We start from the raw sequence: 16,383 nt of genomic DNA, 5'->3' as shown, positions 1-16,383 counted from the left end.
TGAATTATTTCCACAGAACCTTTTCTCAACTTCTGCATTTGAAGTAGCCAGTGATTACTGCCCCACCCTGCCCCAATTCCTTGTCTTCATCCACTCTCATGGACTGATAGATCCAGCTTAGAAATATAATGCAAAACATAAATAATAGCTAAGTAGTCATTCTAAACTTTCTTCCATTAAGAAAAACTTTTTAAAAAGCAGATGAAGGAGCTGGAGAGATGCCTCAGTGGTTAACAGCACCGACTGCTCTTCCGAAGATCCTGAGTTCAAATCCCAGCAACCACATGGTGGCTCACAACCATCCGTAATGAGATCTGATGCCCTCTTCTGGTGCATCTGAGAACAGCTACAGTGTACTTAGATATAATAATAAATAAATATTTTTTAAAAAAGCAGATGAAATTAAATACATAGCATTGGGCATAACAGAATTAGGTTGACAGTTCTGTCTATGCCCAAATAAGCTATGCTTCTAAGTAAACAGCCTTCCTCGGTCTGTAAATAAATAAATCTATAACCACTGGGTAATATATAGAATATTGTCGATCATCAGATCACCTTGGCTCATTGGAGAACAAAGTAAGAGTTTGCTCTCTTCATCTTTCAAATAAACTGATGGCACATATGAAGGCATTCATTAAATATTGAAGGAATCAGTCATTAACAAGTTAGGTCTGCCAGTTATCCTCTGGGAACTGAAAGGAAGCGTTGTCATGTCTTTGCCCTCTTCCTCTCCTACTTGAGACAGATGGGCAGGAAAGGAGTATGGAGGGAAGGTTACAGCTCGCAATAATTTCTTGATTGTACTTGAGGGCTGTGAGGAGCTAAAGACTGTATAATATGTAATACAATAGGGTGTGGGAATGGCTGTTCAAAGCAGGCTCCTCTACCTTTGAGAGCAAATCCTAGGTTCTTATTACAGTGGCAGTACAAGCTATTGCCTCTTGATGGTGCCATGCATTTAGAAAATGCTTCTCAGAAGTAAGTGCTGTGGATTCTGAACCATCAAAGCCTTTTGACTCTCAGGCTTCACACTGAAATGCAGAAGGCTGCTTCAACTAAAAGGAGCACTGCATGCTATTCTGGAGGTTATGGAAGAAACCCCACTCTTTCCACATAAGTCAACACATGAACACTTGCTTTTAAATAAAGAACAAAGCTGATGAAATAAATTCATGTGTGTAAAAACTAGAAGAATATTGACATTATATTGATACCAAGAGTACATGAACACTTCGGAGAGTTCTGTTGGCTTTGCAGTGAGTGTGACCCCATATCCATTGGCAAGTTTCTTAGTGCATCTAAACTAGAAGCTTTTTAATGGATCTGCCTTGTAAAAAACAAACAAACAAACAAAAAATTATTCTCATAAAAGAATAGGTTTCAGTGACTTTGGGATAATGTTATGTTTGTTACTACTTTCTGATTCTAGAAAGGCTCATGGAAAGCTTTGAAATGGGCAATGTTTTTAACATTTGAGATGAATACTTCAAGATGCATAGAAGCCTACAAGTACCATCAGAGAAACACATCCATCAATTTATTCACTTCCACATCATAGCCTATCATCCAGGGATGTAAGGGCTGGAATTCAAGCAGGGACCTGAAGGCAGAGGCCATGGAGAAACACCGGCAACAGTCTACTCTTGCTTTTTACATGTAGTTTCCCTATATTTTTCTCTATCATCTTGATGTACAAAGATTACTAGATTTTTAGAAGAGGGTGAATAAAGGGTTTTTAAGTTATTTTTGGTTTATGTGTGTGAACGTGGTGCCTGCATGTATGTGTGTGTACCTGGTATGCTACCTGTAGAAGCCAGAAAAAAAAAAAAAAAGAGCACTGGATCCCTTGCATCTGAAGCTACTGATGGCTGCGAGCCATTATGTGGGTGATGAGAACTGAGCCCAGTTCCTCCAATAAGAGCTGCCTATGACTGCTGTGTCATCTCTCCAGACCCAAGGATAGAGCTGGAGAATGGACAGAAGTAATGATGTTGGTGTCACCCACAAACTGATTTTCATTAAACAGAGTAAAATAGTATGTAAAATTCTAACGTAATTTTACATTTTAACTGGTGTTAAAGATTATAATCTTTCAAGAGAAACCAAATGATCCTGAATTTGATCAAGGTCAAGTGAAAATTAGGCAGAGAATGGTCATGTTGGCGCTCTGGTAGTATGGCCAGCACTTAGTGACTGTAACAGGGCTCATGTCGCTGGTTGGGGTTCCTCAGACACACTGTAAAAGTAAAGCAATGTGGCAGGTTTTCTTAGATGCCATAGAACATGTTTTTCTCTCATGAATTTTCTTTATTTTGAATGAGTGCTTTAATAAGGAGACACACATTCCCCCCCTCTTAGAATGCTAGGCATCTGCGCCCCACCCCAACGCTAGCTAACCAGTCAATCACAGCATTTTTGAATAATATATGTTAACATTACAGGTCTTTCATCTTTAACTTTATTTTTTTTTTAAGTTTAAACCAGTTTAAACCTGGTTTGCTTGACAGTTGACTTCAAATGCAAATACAGAAGTCCCTTGTTGAAAGGGCTTTGCTGAAATGAACCTGAGTCTGCCTAACAAAATATGAATAATTGTGAATTGGAAAAGGTAGCTAAAAAACATTGCTGGGTAAAAATTGCTAGAATTAGTTAAACTATATTACATTAGGCATGTTGGATATGCAAGAAAACACAAGTAAACGCTGCCTCAAGCATAAATGAATACTTTATACAAGCTATAATTTTATACTCCATTATTACATGTGTCGATAATGAAATGCATTTTAATAACTATAATATTTTTATATTTCAGCTTTTTAAATTATCAGTCCCTTATATCATAGGGACACAGCTAGAAATAGTTGAGGCAGTAGGTTTGAGGGAGACAAAGCACACGTGTGTAAGAGTAAAATGTGTGTTTGAAGAATTGCTTGGTAACAAGCTTTATGTCTCTGAGTGCAAGCAAAGGCGGGAAGTGACAAATGGCTCAGACGTTTGCATGATAATATTACTCAGCTGACCTCCGAAGTTCTAAGGCAGAGCCAAGGGCAACGTGAGTAGCGTCCGGGGTTTTATGTCAAGGGTGTAGTGTATATTGGAGACTGGATTTTGTTAAGACCAATTCTTTCTAGAACCCACTCTATTGAATTTAGTGTGCCACAGGGAACATACGTTTGTCTGTATTGGTGGGAATAGAGGAATGAGTAACAGTGAGATGTTCAAGCGATTTCTTCCAGGTTACTGTGAGTCAGGAAGAAAAGTCTTAGCTCAGCCCAGTACTGTCTAGTACACTCTAGTTACCCTGTTTTATACACTAAACTGAAACACAAGGCACCTGTCCGGCTGGAAACTGCAACTGTAAATCCAGAATCAGAATTCAGACTCTGGGGGTCTGGCCTTGAGTTGTGCACTTAGCTACAGTAGCACAGCAGTGGAATGGGACAAAGGAGGACACTTAGGAAGAAAAGTCAGGATGCTCACCATCTCCTTAGGCTATGTGTTGGGGTTTTTCCTTAGTGTAGTTAGTATCTTAAAGGGATATTGAAAGTCAGACTTAAGTGTCTTTGTTAGTTCTTTATGTTTTATTCCAATGATTATTATTATTACAAAGGAGGATGATAAGTGTATTCATATAAGATCTTCATAATAAGTCACTTATAACAGGAGTTTGATGGTTTAGTTACTATTTGCCATATTGTTAGTTACCTTCCAACAACCCGCAGTTGCCTCCCCAGCAGACATAGCCACTTAAAGCTATTGAACTTTCATTTTGTAGATGTGCCCCATTACAGCTCAATGCCACTGATGTGCCCCATTCCAGATCCACCCCACAGATGAGCCCCCTTCCAGATCGACCCCACTGATGAGCCCCAATACTGCTCAACACTTTGGGTGGGCACTGAGTCAATACCATTTAAATCAAGAGTAGCAGAGTGAAGTACTTCTTTGACTGTGAATTTGAAAATAGACTTCTCAGACAGTCTATAATATTCTTAGTAAACTGTTAAATGTCACATGAAGGTAATTTGTCAAGCCAATCCATAGGAACCAGTTATGGCATCTTAATTAGATGATTTTATTTTCCCAGGCTGATAGGAACAGTAGAAAGGCGAGTCGGGGCAAATAGAAAGGCCAGTGACAAGATGAAAGGATGCTTTCTCTACACAGCACATCATTTCTGATGTCACCTGCAGGCCCAGGAGTTCCCCCAAACCAGCATTAAGTTCAATAATTCACTAGAAGTTATTAGAACTCTCTTCAGGCTGTACTAATGGCCACAGTTTTAGACCGTTGAGAAAACAAATCAATAGACCTCAGCCAGAGAATGAGGCACACAGGGGTCTGGAGGGTAACGGAAGAGGGGCTTGGATCACTCTCTCCCAGAACTCAGGACACATTATTCTACCAGCCTTGGAGAGTAGAATGTGGCAACACACACACACCACTTCGTAAACTGTTGCCAACAACATTTTTGAGCCTTTGTCATGTAGGCATGTCTCATTGATGATTGATTGACCATGCAGTTTTAGTCTTCTGGTTGGATGATAGACCTTGACCCAAGGCTTCCATAGCAAATTGAATAGTTAATCTTTCTGCACTGTGCAACCTCCATCCTAGACTTATCAGATACTACCCACCCTACCCTAAATGAAGGTCCCTTCTTTGGACAAAGCGACATGTTGTTTGTTTGTTTGTTTGTTTGTTTGTTTGTTTGTTTGTTTGTTTGTTTTTCAAGACAGGGTTTCTCTGTGTAGCCCTGGCTGTCCTGGAACTCACTTTGTAGACCAGGCTGGCCTCAAACTTGGAAATCCTCCTGTCTCTGCCTCCCGAGTGCTGGGATTAAAGGTGTGCGCCACCACGCCCGGCCTACATGTTTATTCAGTAAGTGACTGAGGAGTCTTTACCAGGTCACTGTGTCTCTTCTCTCCAAGTTTTGGCCCATTTTCCTGCTAAAATGAAGCACAGGTTATCAGTCACAATGGACTTCTATACTGGAAAAAAGGAATACAATATACTTAAGAGGTTTAAAATAGCATAGATCTATTTCTTCCATATACTTCATGGCCAGTGTAGGTTGATTAAGACTTCTGCTTCATACATTCTCTCTGGAAACCAAGACTGATGGAGCCAGCACTAGCTGGGCTCAGTGTGTCATAACTAAGGAAGACATGTAAGAAATCTTGTCAGCCTTTTGTACAGGCATCTCCTTCATTGCTTCTGGCATTTTATCGGTTAGCACAAATCTGAAGACCATGTAATTTGGGAATGGGGACTAGAAGAACCATTTTACCCTATGCCCGTGAAGAGAAAATGTTATCATCCTGGTTACTAACCTCAAGGGGTTTAATGTGAGAAGAACTATACATACATAAAAGACTAGTAAGTACTTATATGCCAGAATTACAGGTATATATATCACCATCACCAAGCCTACTTAATTGAGACATTAGCATGTGCTCCTGGCATCCTGGAAATTCTGCTTGTATGCTCTGAACTCTACCTCTTCACATTCTGCTCCTCATTTTGAGATCTCTGTATGTTCTGCCTCTGAGCCACAGCTCCATCCTTAACCCACAGGGGGGTTTGTAAGCTTTTGTTAATTGCTGTTTCTGGATTACTTTTTTGTACCTCTGGTTAAAGATGAGTGAAGAGGGGCTCTTTTTCCTCAACTACGTATTCTATACACACCACTAGGAAAAAAAGGTAACAATAGAATTTTGCCAAACTCTAGATTATGTTGTCAGTGAAAAGCCACCTAACTGTCAAAAGAGGCATTTTTGACAAAAGAAACGTACTTCTTTTGACCAACTCACATAGACATATGCCAGGCTGACACTTTTATTGTGTGAAACAGTTGACTCAGCATATTATAACCAATCATCCAGCAAGCCTTTCCCTTCTGTTTATGCATTGGTGGCTGGTTTTCTGAAAAATTTATTTATTCAGTATTTTCCAAGTCTTGTGGGCTAGATCAGCACATGTTGGCACCAGGGCAATGGGTGGTTTTTACTGTCCTTTTTGGGGCCTGTAGTAGAGCATAGATGTAATAGAGTAGAGCACATATAATAAAAGTATTCTTCTGAAGTAGAAAGTTGGGACTAAAAATCTATTACCTAATCTATAACCTCTCAACACCTTCCTTAAATTGCCTAAGATCAGAACTTTGTCCAATTTCAATATCTGGGTTCAGAAAGCTTCACAGTGATATTTTCATTACACTTTCTAAGCTATTGTGATTCATTCATAACATCCTCGGTATGTGTGAGATACAGAGATGAGGGAAGGGGAAAGGAGAAAGGAGAGGACACTGTTTTTACAAGTTTTGCTTTCTGAATACCTTAGCACTGCAGTAATTTTGGTTCCTGGAGTTGCTAGTCTTTCTGAATGGGAGATTACAGATGTGGGAATCTGGGCTACCTCTGGCTTTACACGTTGCGATGCAAATCTTCAAGGGAAATTGAGTCTCTGGGGTAGAGGTTTGTGTCCTGGCTTGAGGTCAGACACAAGGGTGGAAGGTCCCCATGAGATGACTAATGTGGCACCAGACACCAGAATGGAGGGAGCTGAAGCAAACAGTATCTAGAGAGTTACTTCTGCTCAGGGTTTTCCTTAAACGGCTTCCTGAAGTGCCTTCTGAAATCTTTGCAGTCTCTCCTCTGACGCACTTCTCAGCCTCAGCCTATTTCTCTTTGGTGTAGCTTTTTAAGGGGCCAGCATGTCTCGGCACCGCCTGGATTTCTTTAAGACTTGTGGGCAGCAGTGCTGCATGTGTGTCTGATTCAATCTGGACAGATTGCCTGTGAATGGGGTGATAAGAATAGAGAGACTCATACCAGTAGACCAAACTTCCTGTGCACAAGCCTTTGAATACTGCATTTCACTGTCTGAAATAGCATCCATCTTAGGGCGGGGATCATTTATTCCCTCTGGAATTGAGCAACAGCCTAGACAGCAAAGGCAACTATTTTGGGAAGGAGATGTGAGAGGAAGGATTGTGTCTCCCAGTCTAGGCAGAAGTACCTTTCCTTCATTGGACGATTATGCCGTTCACTGAGACCCCACTAAATGCAAATTGGTAAAGGCCAGATAATCCCAAGTGGCAACGGCTGCTGTGTGCATCCTGTGTGGTCAGTGAAGACTGAAACTGAGTCTAGATGCTTCAGCTTCAACCCAAACTGCAGAAGGGCAAGTTTTCTTTGGAGATTTGGTCTCTGGTACTAAGGCTGTGGAGAAAGAAGATGCAACTAACCCAAGTCCTTTTCTTCTCCTTAACTACAGAGTGTTTTTTGTGTATTCCTGTAGAGACTTTTCTTTATTGCTGGAGAAGTTTAAAATAAATCAATAGATGCTGTGTCTCCTACTCCCTCCCCATAAAGCTGAGGTGGGTAGGGCTTGGCAGCTGCTGGCAGCTGCAGAGATAAATAAGGGCCAGGGCGCCTAGATGAAAGGAGTCAGGCTTGTGCAACTATGAGTGCCTGTCTGGGGAGAGGCCATGAGGACAGATCTGCAACTGGAGCCCAGAAGTTCAAGCAGTAACAGGGAGGTGGGACTTTGCAGGGACCAGTTCAATGGTCTTTTTGAACAAGTTTCTACTCTTTTAGAGGGAGGGGGAGACTTCAAAGGGCACACATATGTCAGATATAGTTTAAATGAGTTATAATTTTTGCCAGTTAGCGCACTGGATAGAAACTGGGGAACCACAGCACTATGTTAGTCCTTTGTTACTACCTCAACTAAGAGAGAATTAGCTCTCTGAAATTGTCTTCACAAATTAGCTGCACTGGAATGAAGCTAAGTAACCCAGTGTGCAGAATATGTTCCCGTTTTATTACGGATTGCCAGTTTGTGAAGTAGTTTTCAGTGGGGGGCTTTTGAAGTCTCTTCCCAATGTGGTAGGATTTAATCACAACATATGGCCTTTGGTTCTGGTTTTGGTTTTTATTGTGGCATTAGATTTATGTGAGGCTCCCCACCCCACAAGCAAGGCTGTCTAGGCTTATGAGAACCACTTGGAAAATTATTTCTCACTCTTCTTAACTATGTTATTAATTTGCTTAAAATTGGAGTTGACTATGCTTTTACATGGAGTCTGATGAGGAGGGTCAGTTAATGATTGCTATTATTTTCGATATTGATGGTCTGTGGTCTTTGTTTTTTAAGTAAATCAATTATTATTTTATATTCCATTTACATGAATCAAATAGTCAATGATTTTAGATTTTGAGCTATATTGATGTCTTTCTAGCTAGACTTCATGTGAAATGTCCTTTATTTTATTGCAACAATTATATATTTAATTACACGTTTTATTTATTTATTTATTTATTTATTTATTTATTTATTTATGTGTGTGTGTGTGTCTTCAGGAACACACAAGTGTGCTCACACATCACAGCACACATATGGAGGTCAGAGGACAATTTTCAGGAGCCAGTTCTCTTCTTTCATCATGTAGGTCCTAGGGATTGAACTCTGGTCGTCACACTTTTTAGGATGTGCCTTTCTTTGCTGAGCCATCTCTCTGATACCATTCATGCATTTATAAGACATAATTCACATGAAAAAACTAAAGAAGACTTTCATGTGGGGACCAGATAGTTTAAAAGTTTTGAAATTTTTGTTGTAAGGAGAAAGAAAATGAAGACATAGATAATCCCTGTGCATTGAGAGATACTTTGAATGTCATTTTTCTCTTGGTGTTTTTAACAGGAAAAGAACAATTGTCTGTGAACTTAGAATGTTCATTTTAAGTATAAGTATTACAAGTCCATAATGTTGAAAGAGATAGTAACTGTATGATAGATAGGAAATGAAGGTTTGTTTGCTGTTATTGTTGTTGTTGTTGATTTGTTTATTTGTGTGTTTATCGTCTTCAGAGTTTTGTAGACTTTGATGAATCAAGAAGATCCTTATTGGACTATTGATATAGGCTATGGTCAGCCCAGGTTTATGTAGGTGAAGATCGTATAGCTAGTACAGGGTTTAGGGGAGAAACCAGGAATGGAATTGTAAACAGTTCCAGTTCCATCTAGGTCCTTAAATATCTATCCATAGGTGTTGGAAGCTAGGAGTGGATATAGCTGTCTGTAGGCCCAGCCAAAGAGACGGAGGGAGGCGGATTGTGGGTTTAAGGATATACAGCGAGAAATGAGAGAGAGAGAGAGAGAGAGAGAGAGAGAGAGAGAGAGAGAGAGAGAGAGACCTCAGGAGGAAAGGTGTTGGTGGACCAATATGTGAATGAGCTCTCCAGCTCCATAGTGGGTCTGGATTTTTCTCCCTTCTGTCATCTTATCTGACCTTGTCCTCTTCCTTGCTGTAGGAGCGGCAGCGGTTGGAGACCATCCTCAGTCTCTGTGCTGAGTATACAAAGCCTGAAGGTCGCCGCCTGTCCGCTGGCACCACAGTGGCTGATGTGCAGAAAATCAACAAGGAGCTTGAGAAGCTGCAGCTGTCGGATGAGGAGTCTGTGTTCGAGGAGGCTCTGGTGTGCCCCGATGCCAGGTACAGGTGCCACCGGAAGGGCTCTCTCCAGGATGTTGATGTTGCTGGCTTCGGGAACCTTGGTCACAGTGCCAGCTTCCTGGCCCCCAGGGGCAGCAGGAGCGATGAACTGCTTGGTGACCTCACTAGGACGCCCCCATCATCCTCAGCTGCGTTTCTGAAAGCAACCAATGAGTCCTCCTACCTCAGTATCCTTCCGAAGGTAAGGTTGGGTGCAGAGATCACAAATGGGGGCCTAGGGCCGTGCACATGCTTCCACGGAGAAATGAGAGGTTTATCACCAGTATTTTCTTGACATTGGAGTGCAGCTTCCATGAAAGATAGATAACAAGGTGCAGCAAATTAGCGAGATCGCTGGAAAGCAATGGTTCTCAACCTGCGGGTCGTGATCCCTCAGGATCAAACAACCCTCACACAGGGATGGCCTAACACCTTCGGAAATCAAAGATATTTTGCATTTTGATTCATAACAGAAGCAAAGTTACAGTTATGATATAGCAACAAAAATATTTTTATGGTTGGGGTCACCACAACATGAGGAACTGTATTAAAGGGTCCCAGCATTAGGAAGGCTGAGAACCAATGCTTTAAAGAGGTATTGCACTGTGAAGATATAGCCACCCTGGGGTAACAGAAGAGACGTCTCTCTTCTCCTTGCCCTCGCAGCTGAACACTTAAGAAGTGAGGTAAAACTATGTACCTTGCCTCCCTGACGTATTGCCTAAAATCGTACACACACTGCTATTCTTCATGTCCCCCACCACCACCATTAAAGGGGCTTTATCCTGCCCTATCCTGTTTTGTTTTTCAAAATCCTGGTAGAAAATTTTTATTCATTGGATTTTTAAAATGTTATTAAGCATGTGTTAGTTGGGTGAGTTTCATTATGGGACTTCCATACGTGCCTGTAATATAATCGGATTATAGGCATCTCTTCTGTTACCCTGTCTTAGTCCCTGATTCCTTTCCATTTTCTCACTCTGCCTTTCTTACTAGTCCCCATTCTAGTGCGTGCTGCTCCCGTCTCATATATGAGTGAAACCACTTGACACTGAGTTATTTCACTTAACATGGCCACCTCCAGTTTCATACTGATTTTTCCTGGTCTGAAGTTCTTAGTATTATTGAGCATCTCCTGTTATATGTCAGGGCTGTGATGAATTAATTATGTGTTGCATGTCAGTCACTTCTTCCTTCTCATGCCCTGTTACTCTTAGACTAATTCTCAGAGGAGAGAAAGTCTTAGTAGCGAATCTGGCTTTCCTGCTGGAAAACTGAAACTTAGCAAAGAGGATGGAAAGGTGGAGAGAAGATTGAGGAATGAAAAGTTATTGAGTTGGGGGCTAAAGAGATGGCTCAGTGTTTTGGCTGCTCTTTCAGAGGACCTGGGTACAGTCCCAGCATCCATGGCAGTAAACAGTGGCCCATTGTTCCAGTTCCAGGGAATCAGATGCCTTCTTCTGCCCTCCATGGACACTATCTTCAGATGGTACAAGGGTGCAAAGACATAGATGCAAGCAAAACATCTGTACACATTATATGTATATATTTATATATACTATATATTTATACATAAAATAAGTTTATATATACTATATATATTATATAGTATGTGATGTGTAATATATATTATTTATATATAATATGTCATATCATGTATATATGTATATAGATATATCAGTTGTTGAATACTCAGGCAAAGTACATGACCCCGTTTGAAACTTTGAACAATTATTATAAGCCACTTCCTTACAGGTTTGTGACTTTCCACCATTTTTGTTTTCTATTTCTTCTCCTTTATGGAGTGTGGCATTGATTTTTTTGTTAACACCATTGTGCTGTGTACTCTCTCTAAAGGCTGTCTTCTGGGAGAAGGCTTTGACAACAAAGCTTATCGAAACAAGCAGATCCTGGCAGATGTTTTAATTTGCCCAAATAAGGCCTTCTGGAATTGGAGGCACTGGAACTTAGTGCAGGGTCCATTGTCCCAGACTGTATTAGTTGATGCAGGAAACATCAAATTCTTCTCTGTTTGCCACCAAGCATTTTATGGTGCAAATGAGCAGGTGAAAACCAAGGGATGGGTTTTCACTGACTTTTCAAAAGTAGATATTATTAACTCAAGAGCAGAAACAGAAGACTTGGACAAGCTTCCTGGCCACTGTTTGGGGTGTTCTTATCCTAACAGTGCTCCTAGATCATTTGCTTAACAAAGCAGAGTGTTTGCTATTGGTTAAAATGATGAGTGGGAAAGTGGAGAAGAGAGGAACATAGAAAACACTCGAAACCTACCTTAAAAAGCGTTTGTTCACCATTTAGGAAACCTGAAATTTACTAACCTTTGCCGAACACTAAAAAACAAACAATTCCTTGGAAATACGCTCCTCTGAATGTCCTTTGTGAAGCTATCTACCACTCCCTGTCGCAACAAACCTGCAGGCAGCTCCTGACCTATATTTTTGGTAATTGCTCCATCTACAGTGAATGTCATGCACCCAGGCATGCTGCAGGAAGTCTACAAAAAGTGTGTGTGTGTGTGTGTGTGTGTGTGTGTGTGTGTGTGTGTGTAGTCTTATCTCTATCCTCTCTTCTTTTTCTTTCTGTGGACCAAGTTACCTCAAAGAAGCCATGTTTCCTATGTTTCCTGATGCACATTCCTGTGCAGTATGGCTACAGAAAGAATGTATTTCTACATTTTACTATAAAATTAGATATAAAAGTACAATAAAAATGCCAAAATACTATTAAATACACCATTGAAGTAAAGGATATTGTGTTTAAAGTTGCCCTTTCTCATCACCATGTAATTAACTAAAGCTATGCATCTGCTGCCATGAGGTTGCTTCTCCACAGATTTCCTTTATTCCGCTAATGTATGCGATGGCAATAACACTTTCATTCGGTTTGATGGATAGAGAGATATCTCAGTGGTTTGTACTTGCTGCTCCTGCAGCAAGGATCTGGGTTCAATTCCAAGCACCCACCTTAGAAAACTCACAACTCTTTTAACTCCAGTTCCAGGGGCTCTGACACACTCTTCTTACCTCCCCCCCCCCTTGGACACTGAGATGCATGCAGACAAAACATAAAAATAAATACATCTTTAAAAAACCAACAACACAGCCTTCGGTTTTAAAATTCTTCTTGCATATATGCTAACAACTTCCAAAAACCCTTGAGTATACTTATTGAAACGAGTAGCCTCATGTCTGTTAAACGTTTTGTCATGTCTGATATCATTTCTAAAAGCCTTGCATCGTGTAAATACTTAGTGTTTCCTTCCGCTGTCGCCGTCACTCCTTGCTCACAGAGTGTACAGTTTACCCACTGTTCATTTGTTTGTCTTCTCTCAATGCTTTCTTCCACTGGTGACAGATATATTTAAACCATGGTGGAAGTAGAAACTTAATACACAACGCTGACCCAACAGGATACAGGCCTTCAGAGGCTTTCCTGCTGTGATTACTGGGCAGTGACTTTGAGCACTATTCAGTTCGACACTCCTCCTGTCCTAAAGCATTGAGACAGTAAACTTTACTCTTTGTGATAGAAAGGTCAACAGTTGTTTTATTAGCTGGTAAGAGAGTAGATTTAAGATCGCAGTAAAACAAACCCAGATTTCAAAACTTGAAAGGTCTATGTGTCCTTGTTCTACCCTACTAAGGTATAGATTTTATTTTAGTTTAGTTTGGATTAGTTTAGTTTTGGAAATAAGATTTCTCTATGTAGCCCAGGCTGGTCTTAAACTCATAGAGATATGCTTGCCTCAACTTCCCAAATGCTGGGTCAAAGGTGTAAGCCACCACACTGGGCCAAGGTTGTGAATTTGTAGTCATTCTGCCTCCTTTTGGAACTACAAAATAGGACAAAGAAATGACAAATATGGATGAATAATGGAATATGACAGGGTAGACATTGTCTTAAAATTCTATGAGGACCAGAACAAAATAAATCAACCTGGTAGCTGAGCTTAGGTGCAACGACTATTTGGTTAATCTGATAACTGTGAATTTTGTTTGTTTGCTTGGTTGATAGCTTTGGTCTGGCTTTCTGAGACTTCATCTACCCATGTAGTTCTGGCTGGCCTCAACTTTGCTGTGTAGATCAGGTTAACTATGAAGTATAAGCAATACTTTTGCCTCTGCTTCGCACATCCTGGGATTATAAACATTTATCACCATGTCCTGAGAATATTCTTTGTAACTATTAAAGAAGAATCTGTAAGAATTTACTTAACCAAGGTGCTGTTTTCATATTTAAGTTGTAAAATGCCAGACCACTGATTTACTCATCCCAAAATTACTTTATTCCAAGAAATATGAAAATCAAATAATATTATAAAAAGCCCTGGCATCCCTTTTTATACAGAAAAAATGTTATCTCCTCCTGGTGACACTCAACATAGTTAATCCAAACTCCAAGGGAGAAGAGGCGTTTTTAATGTAGTCTGTTTTCTTTGTAAGCAGTGGGAATGTTGGGCTTTGTATATCATCCACGGTATCCAATGTCTTCCCCCAATGTTTATCATTGAATGGGTGGGACAATGAAAACTCACTGTCACCCCACATGTTGCATGTTCTCATCACTTTCCATGAAACTTGGTTTTTTTTCCCATGAAAAAAAATGGTGACCAGCATTCTGTTTTCAGTTCTGTTGATGTATTTGCCATATATGCAGAAGGGCTATAAGACAAGGTTAATAAAGAGTGAATTCACACAACACACAAGACGACCACTAGCAGTATCACATGTGACCTTTCCCATTGGGTGGCATGGTAGTGACAGACTAATGCGTTCTTCCTCTAAACAACAAAGCAAACAAAAGTGATGTCCACCTCATATTAGAATCAAATAAACAGGTGTAAATACTCATTCAGAGGGAACTCTAACAGCAAGACCTGGCAGTTTGGCTAGACATTTAAAAGGCTTCTTTCTATAGGTGGAGCTTACAAGGAAGCTGATAACATACTGAGAAATTTCTCAAAGGAAAGTGCCAAAGGTCCTGCCTTGTCTCTGGTTCCCTGGTGGTTGTGGTGGTGGTGGTGGTGGTGGTGGTGGTGGTGTGTGTGAATGTGTGTGTGTGTGCATGCGCGCGCTGAACTTTGCAACACTGGAGAAGCCACCTCATCTCTACATCCTGACATTTCCTAATCTGGACAGCCTCTTAGTTCTTTGAGCTGTAGCAACAATACAAATTTATCAATTGACGTTGGTTTGTTGGCTCCTATCTATTATGTAATTGGGTAGAACAAAGTAGTCTCGACAGAAAAACACCTATGGTAGTGCAATGAAATTGTCCCAGACATACTTTTAAAGTGCTTTTTAAACTGATTTATTTTGTTCTGCTACTTTAAAAAAAAAAGTGTCTCCTATAGCTCCTGTTGGTCCTCCCAGGCATATCTCCTGTACTCATGTGGAGGAGGAGACTAAGCTTTGAAGGTGCTCTATATAAGTCTAATAGGAAAATTCTAGAACTGAAATGTAAATGACCTGTTTCTGTTTTGCTTGAACACAGACCCCAGAGGATATAGGTGAGGAACAGAGGACTCAAGAGTTGGCTGCAATGGAAGACGCCCGGATGGTGATTCTGAACAACCTTGAGGAACTTGAGCAGAAAATCAAAGATATAAATGACCAAATGGATGAATCTTCCAGAGAGGTATAAGCTGGAAGCTCAACATCTGCTGTCTCCCATTTCTCTGGGTGTTTTTGTTGTTATTGTTATTGTTTTTGTTTGCTTGTTTGTTTGTTGTTGTTGTTGTTTTCCCATCAGCTTAAAAATATTTCTGTTCATGGTGGCATAGGCCTGAGAGGAGAATACATAAAGATCAACATAAGCAAACATTTATTCAGTGGGAATCATTTGTAGAATGCCCTGTCTTCCATTCTGTGAGTGTGTGTGTCTGTGTGTGTGTCTGTGTGTGTTTGTGTGTAATCTGATGACATAAACATATTACAGCCAGCTTTAACTTATTTATATGTAGCTAAACTTTTTTGGTTAGTATAATATGTGCTTTCTGATTGTAAATTAACCTATATTTATAAAGTGTTCCAGTTCAAATCCAACTTACATCCTCTGAGCCTTTTTACTATGAGTTGTTATAGAATCTATAAGGAGGTGATCATGTGAATTAAACACAAGGCCAACTTTCTATAGCTTTACAGAACAGCTTCACAGCCTTGCTTGTCTAATAGACGTAAAAGGTAGCATCCGTTTTAATGCTACCATCATGGAGTGGTAGAAGACACAGAATCCTGCCTGGGGTAGGGGTGGGGTCTGCATGTCAGCACTCACAGATGGTGCCAACAATCCTGAGAGTACAGTGAGGGGATTCCTCACCTGTTGTCTCCTGTACCCCCTGAAATCCTCTAGGAATGTGGGCCTCTCTAATAGGGCTAAGATGACATTTGCTCCTCAGGCTCCAGGGACAAACAAGAACTGGTTGTACCCAAGGTAGTTCATTCTTGAGCTAGAGCCTAAGCAAACAGGCAAAACATCCCTAAAGAGAAGTTACAGTAGGAAACTTTTAAGTGGCCAACCAACTAGCTTTTTAAGCCAATACATCGTAGGCTCCCTTGGCTTTCTTAGGCAGGCATTTGTAAGCCTCATGCTGGCTCCCTGAACCCTGCAATCTGGCTGCTCCGTAACAATTGATGAGAATCCGCTAAACCTGCTCTTCTGTGGGCAGTGGTTCCTGAAGGTGAGATGCTTCTGACCTTTCTTCTATGTCCTTAGTTGGATATGGAATGCGCTCTTTTGGATGGAGAACAGAAATCCGAGACGGCTGAGCTCATGAAGGAAAAGGAGATTCTAGATCATCTAAACCGGAAAATCACAGAACTAGAAAAGAACATCGTAGGCGAGAAGACCAAGGTAAAC

General features: G+C 40.6%; 1 protein-coding gene across 6 annotated transcripts in view; it reads left to right on the top strand.

Annotated features, from left to right (window-relative positions):
- Window positions 1–16,383, top strand: part of Phldb2 (pleckstrin homology like domain family B member 2) — a 212,616-nt gene that overhangs the window by 143,101 nt on the left and 53,132 nt on the right. For all 6 annotated transcript variants that reach the window (XM_085832517.1, XM_085832521.1, XM_085832518.1 and 3 more), the window contains 3 exons: window positions 9,323–9,706; window positions 15,019–15,162; window positions 16,240–16,377. In XM_085832517.1, the coding sequence (XP_085688643.1) occupies window positions 9,323–9,706; window positions 15,019–15,162; window positions 16,240–16,377 (666 nt within the window). The remainder of the gene's footprint in view (window positions 1–9,322; window positions 9,707–15,018; window positions 15,163–16,239; window positions 16,378–16,383) is intronic.

This window comes from Mus caroli, unplaced genomic scaffold (genome assembly GCF_978045245.1).
Source record: "Mus caroli unplaced genomic scaffold, Mus_caroli_1 scaffold_17, whole genome shotgun sequence".
Taxonomy (NCBI): domain Eukaryota; kingdom Metazoa; phylum Chordata; class Mammalia; order Rodentia; family Muridae; genus Mus; species Mus caroli.
This window is presented reverse-complemented; position numbering and strand designations above follow the sequence as displayed.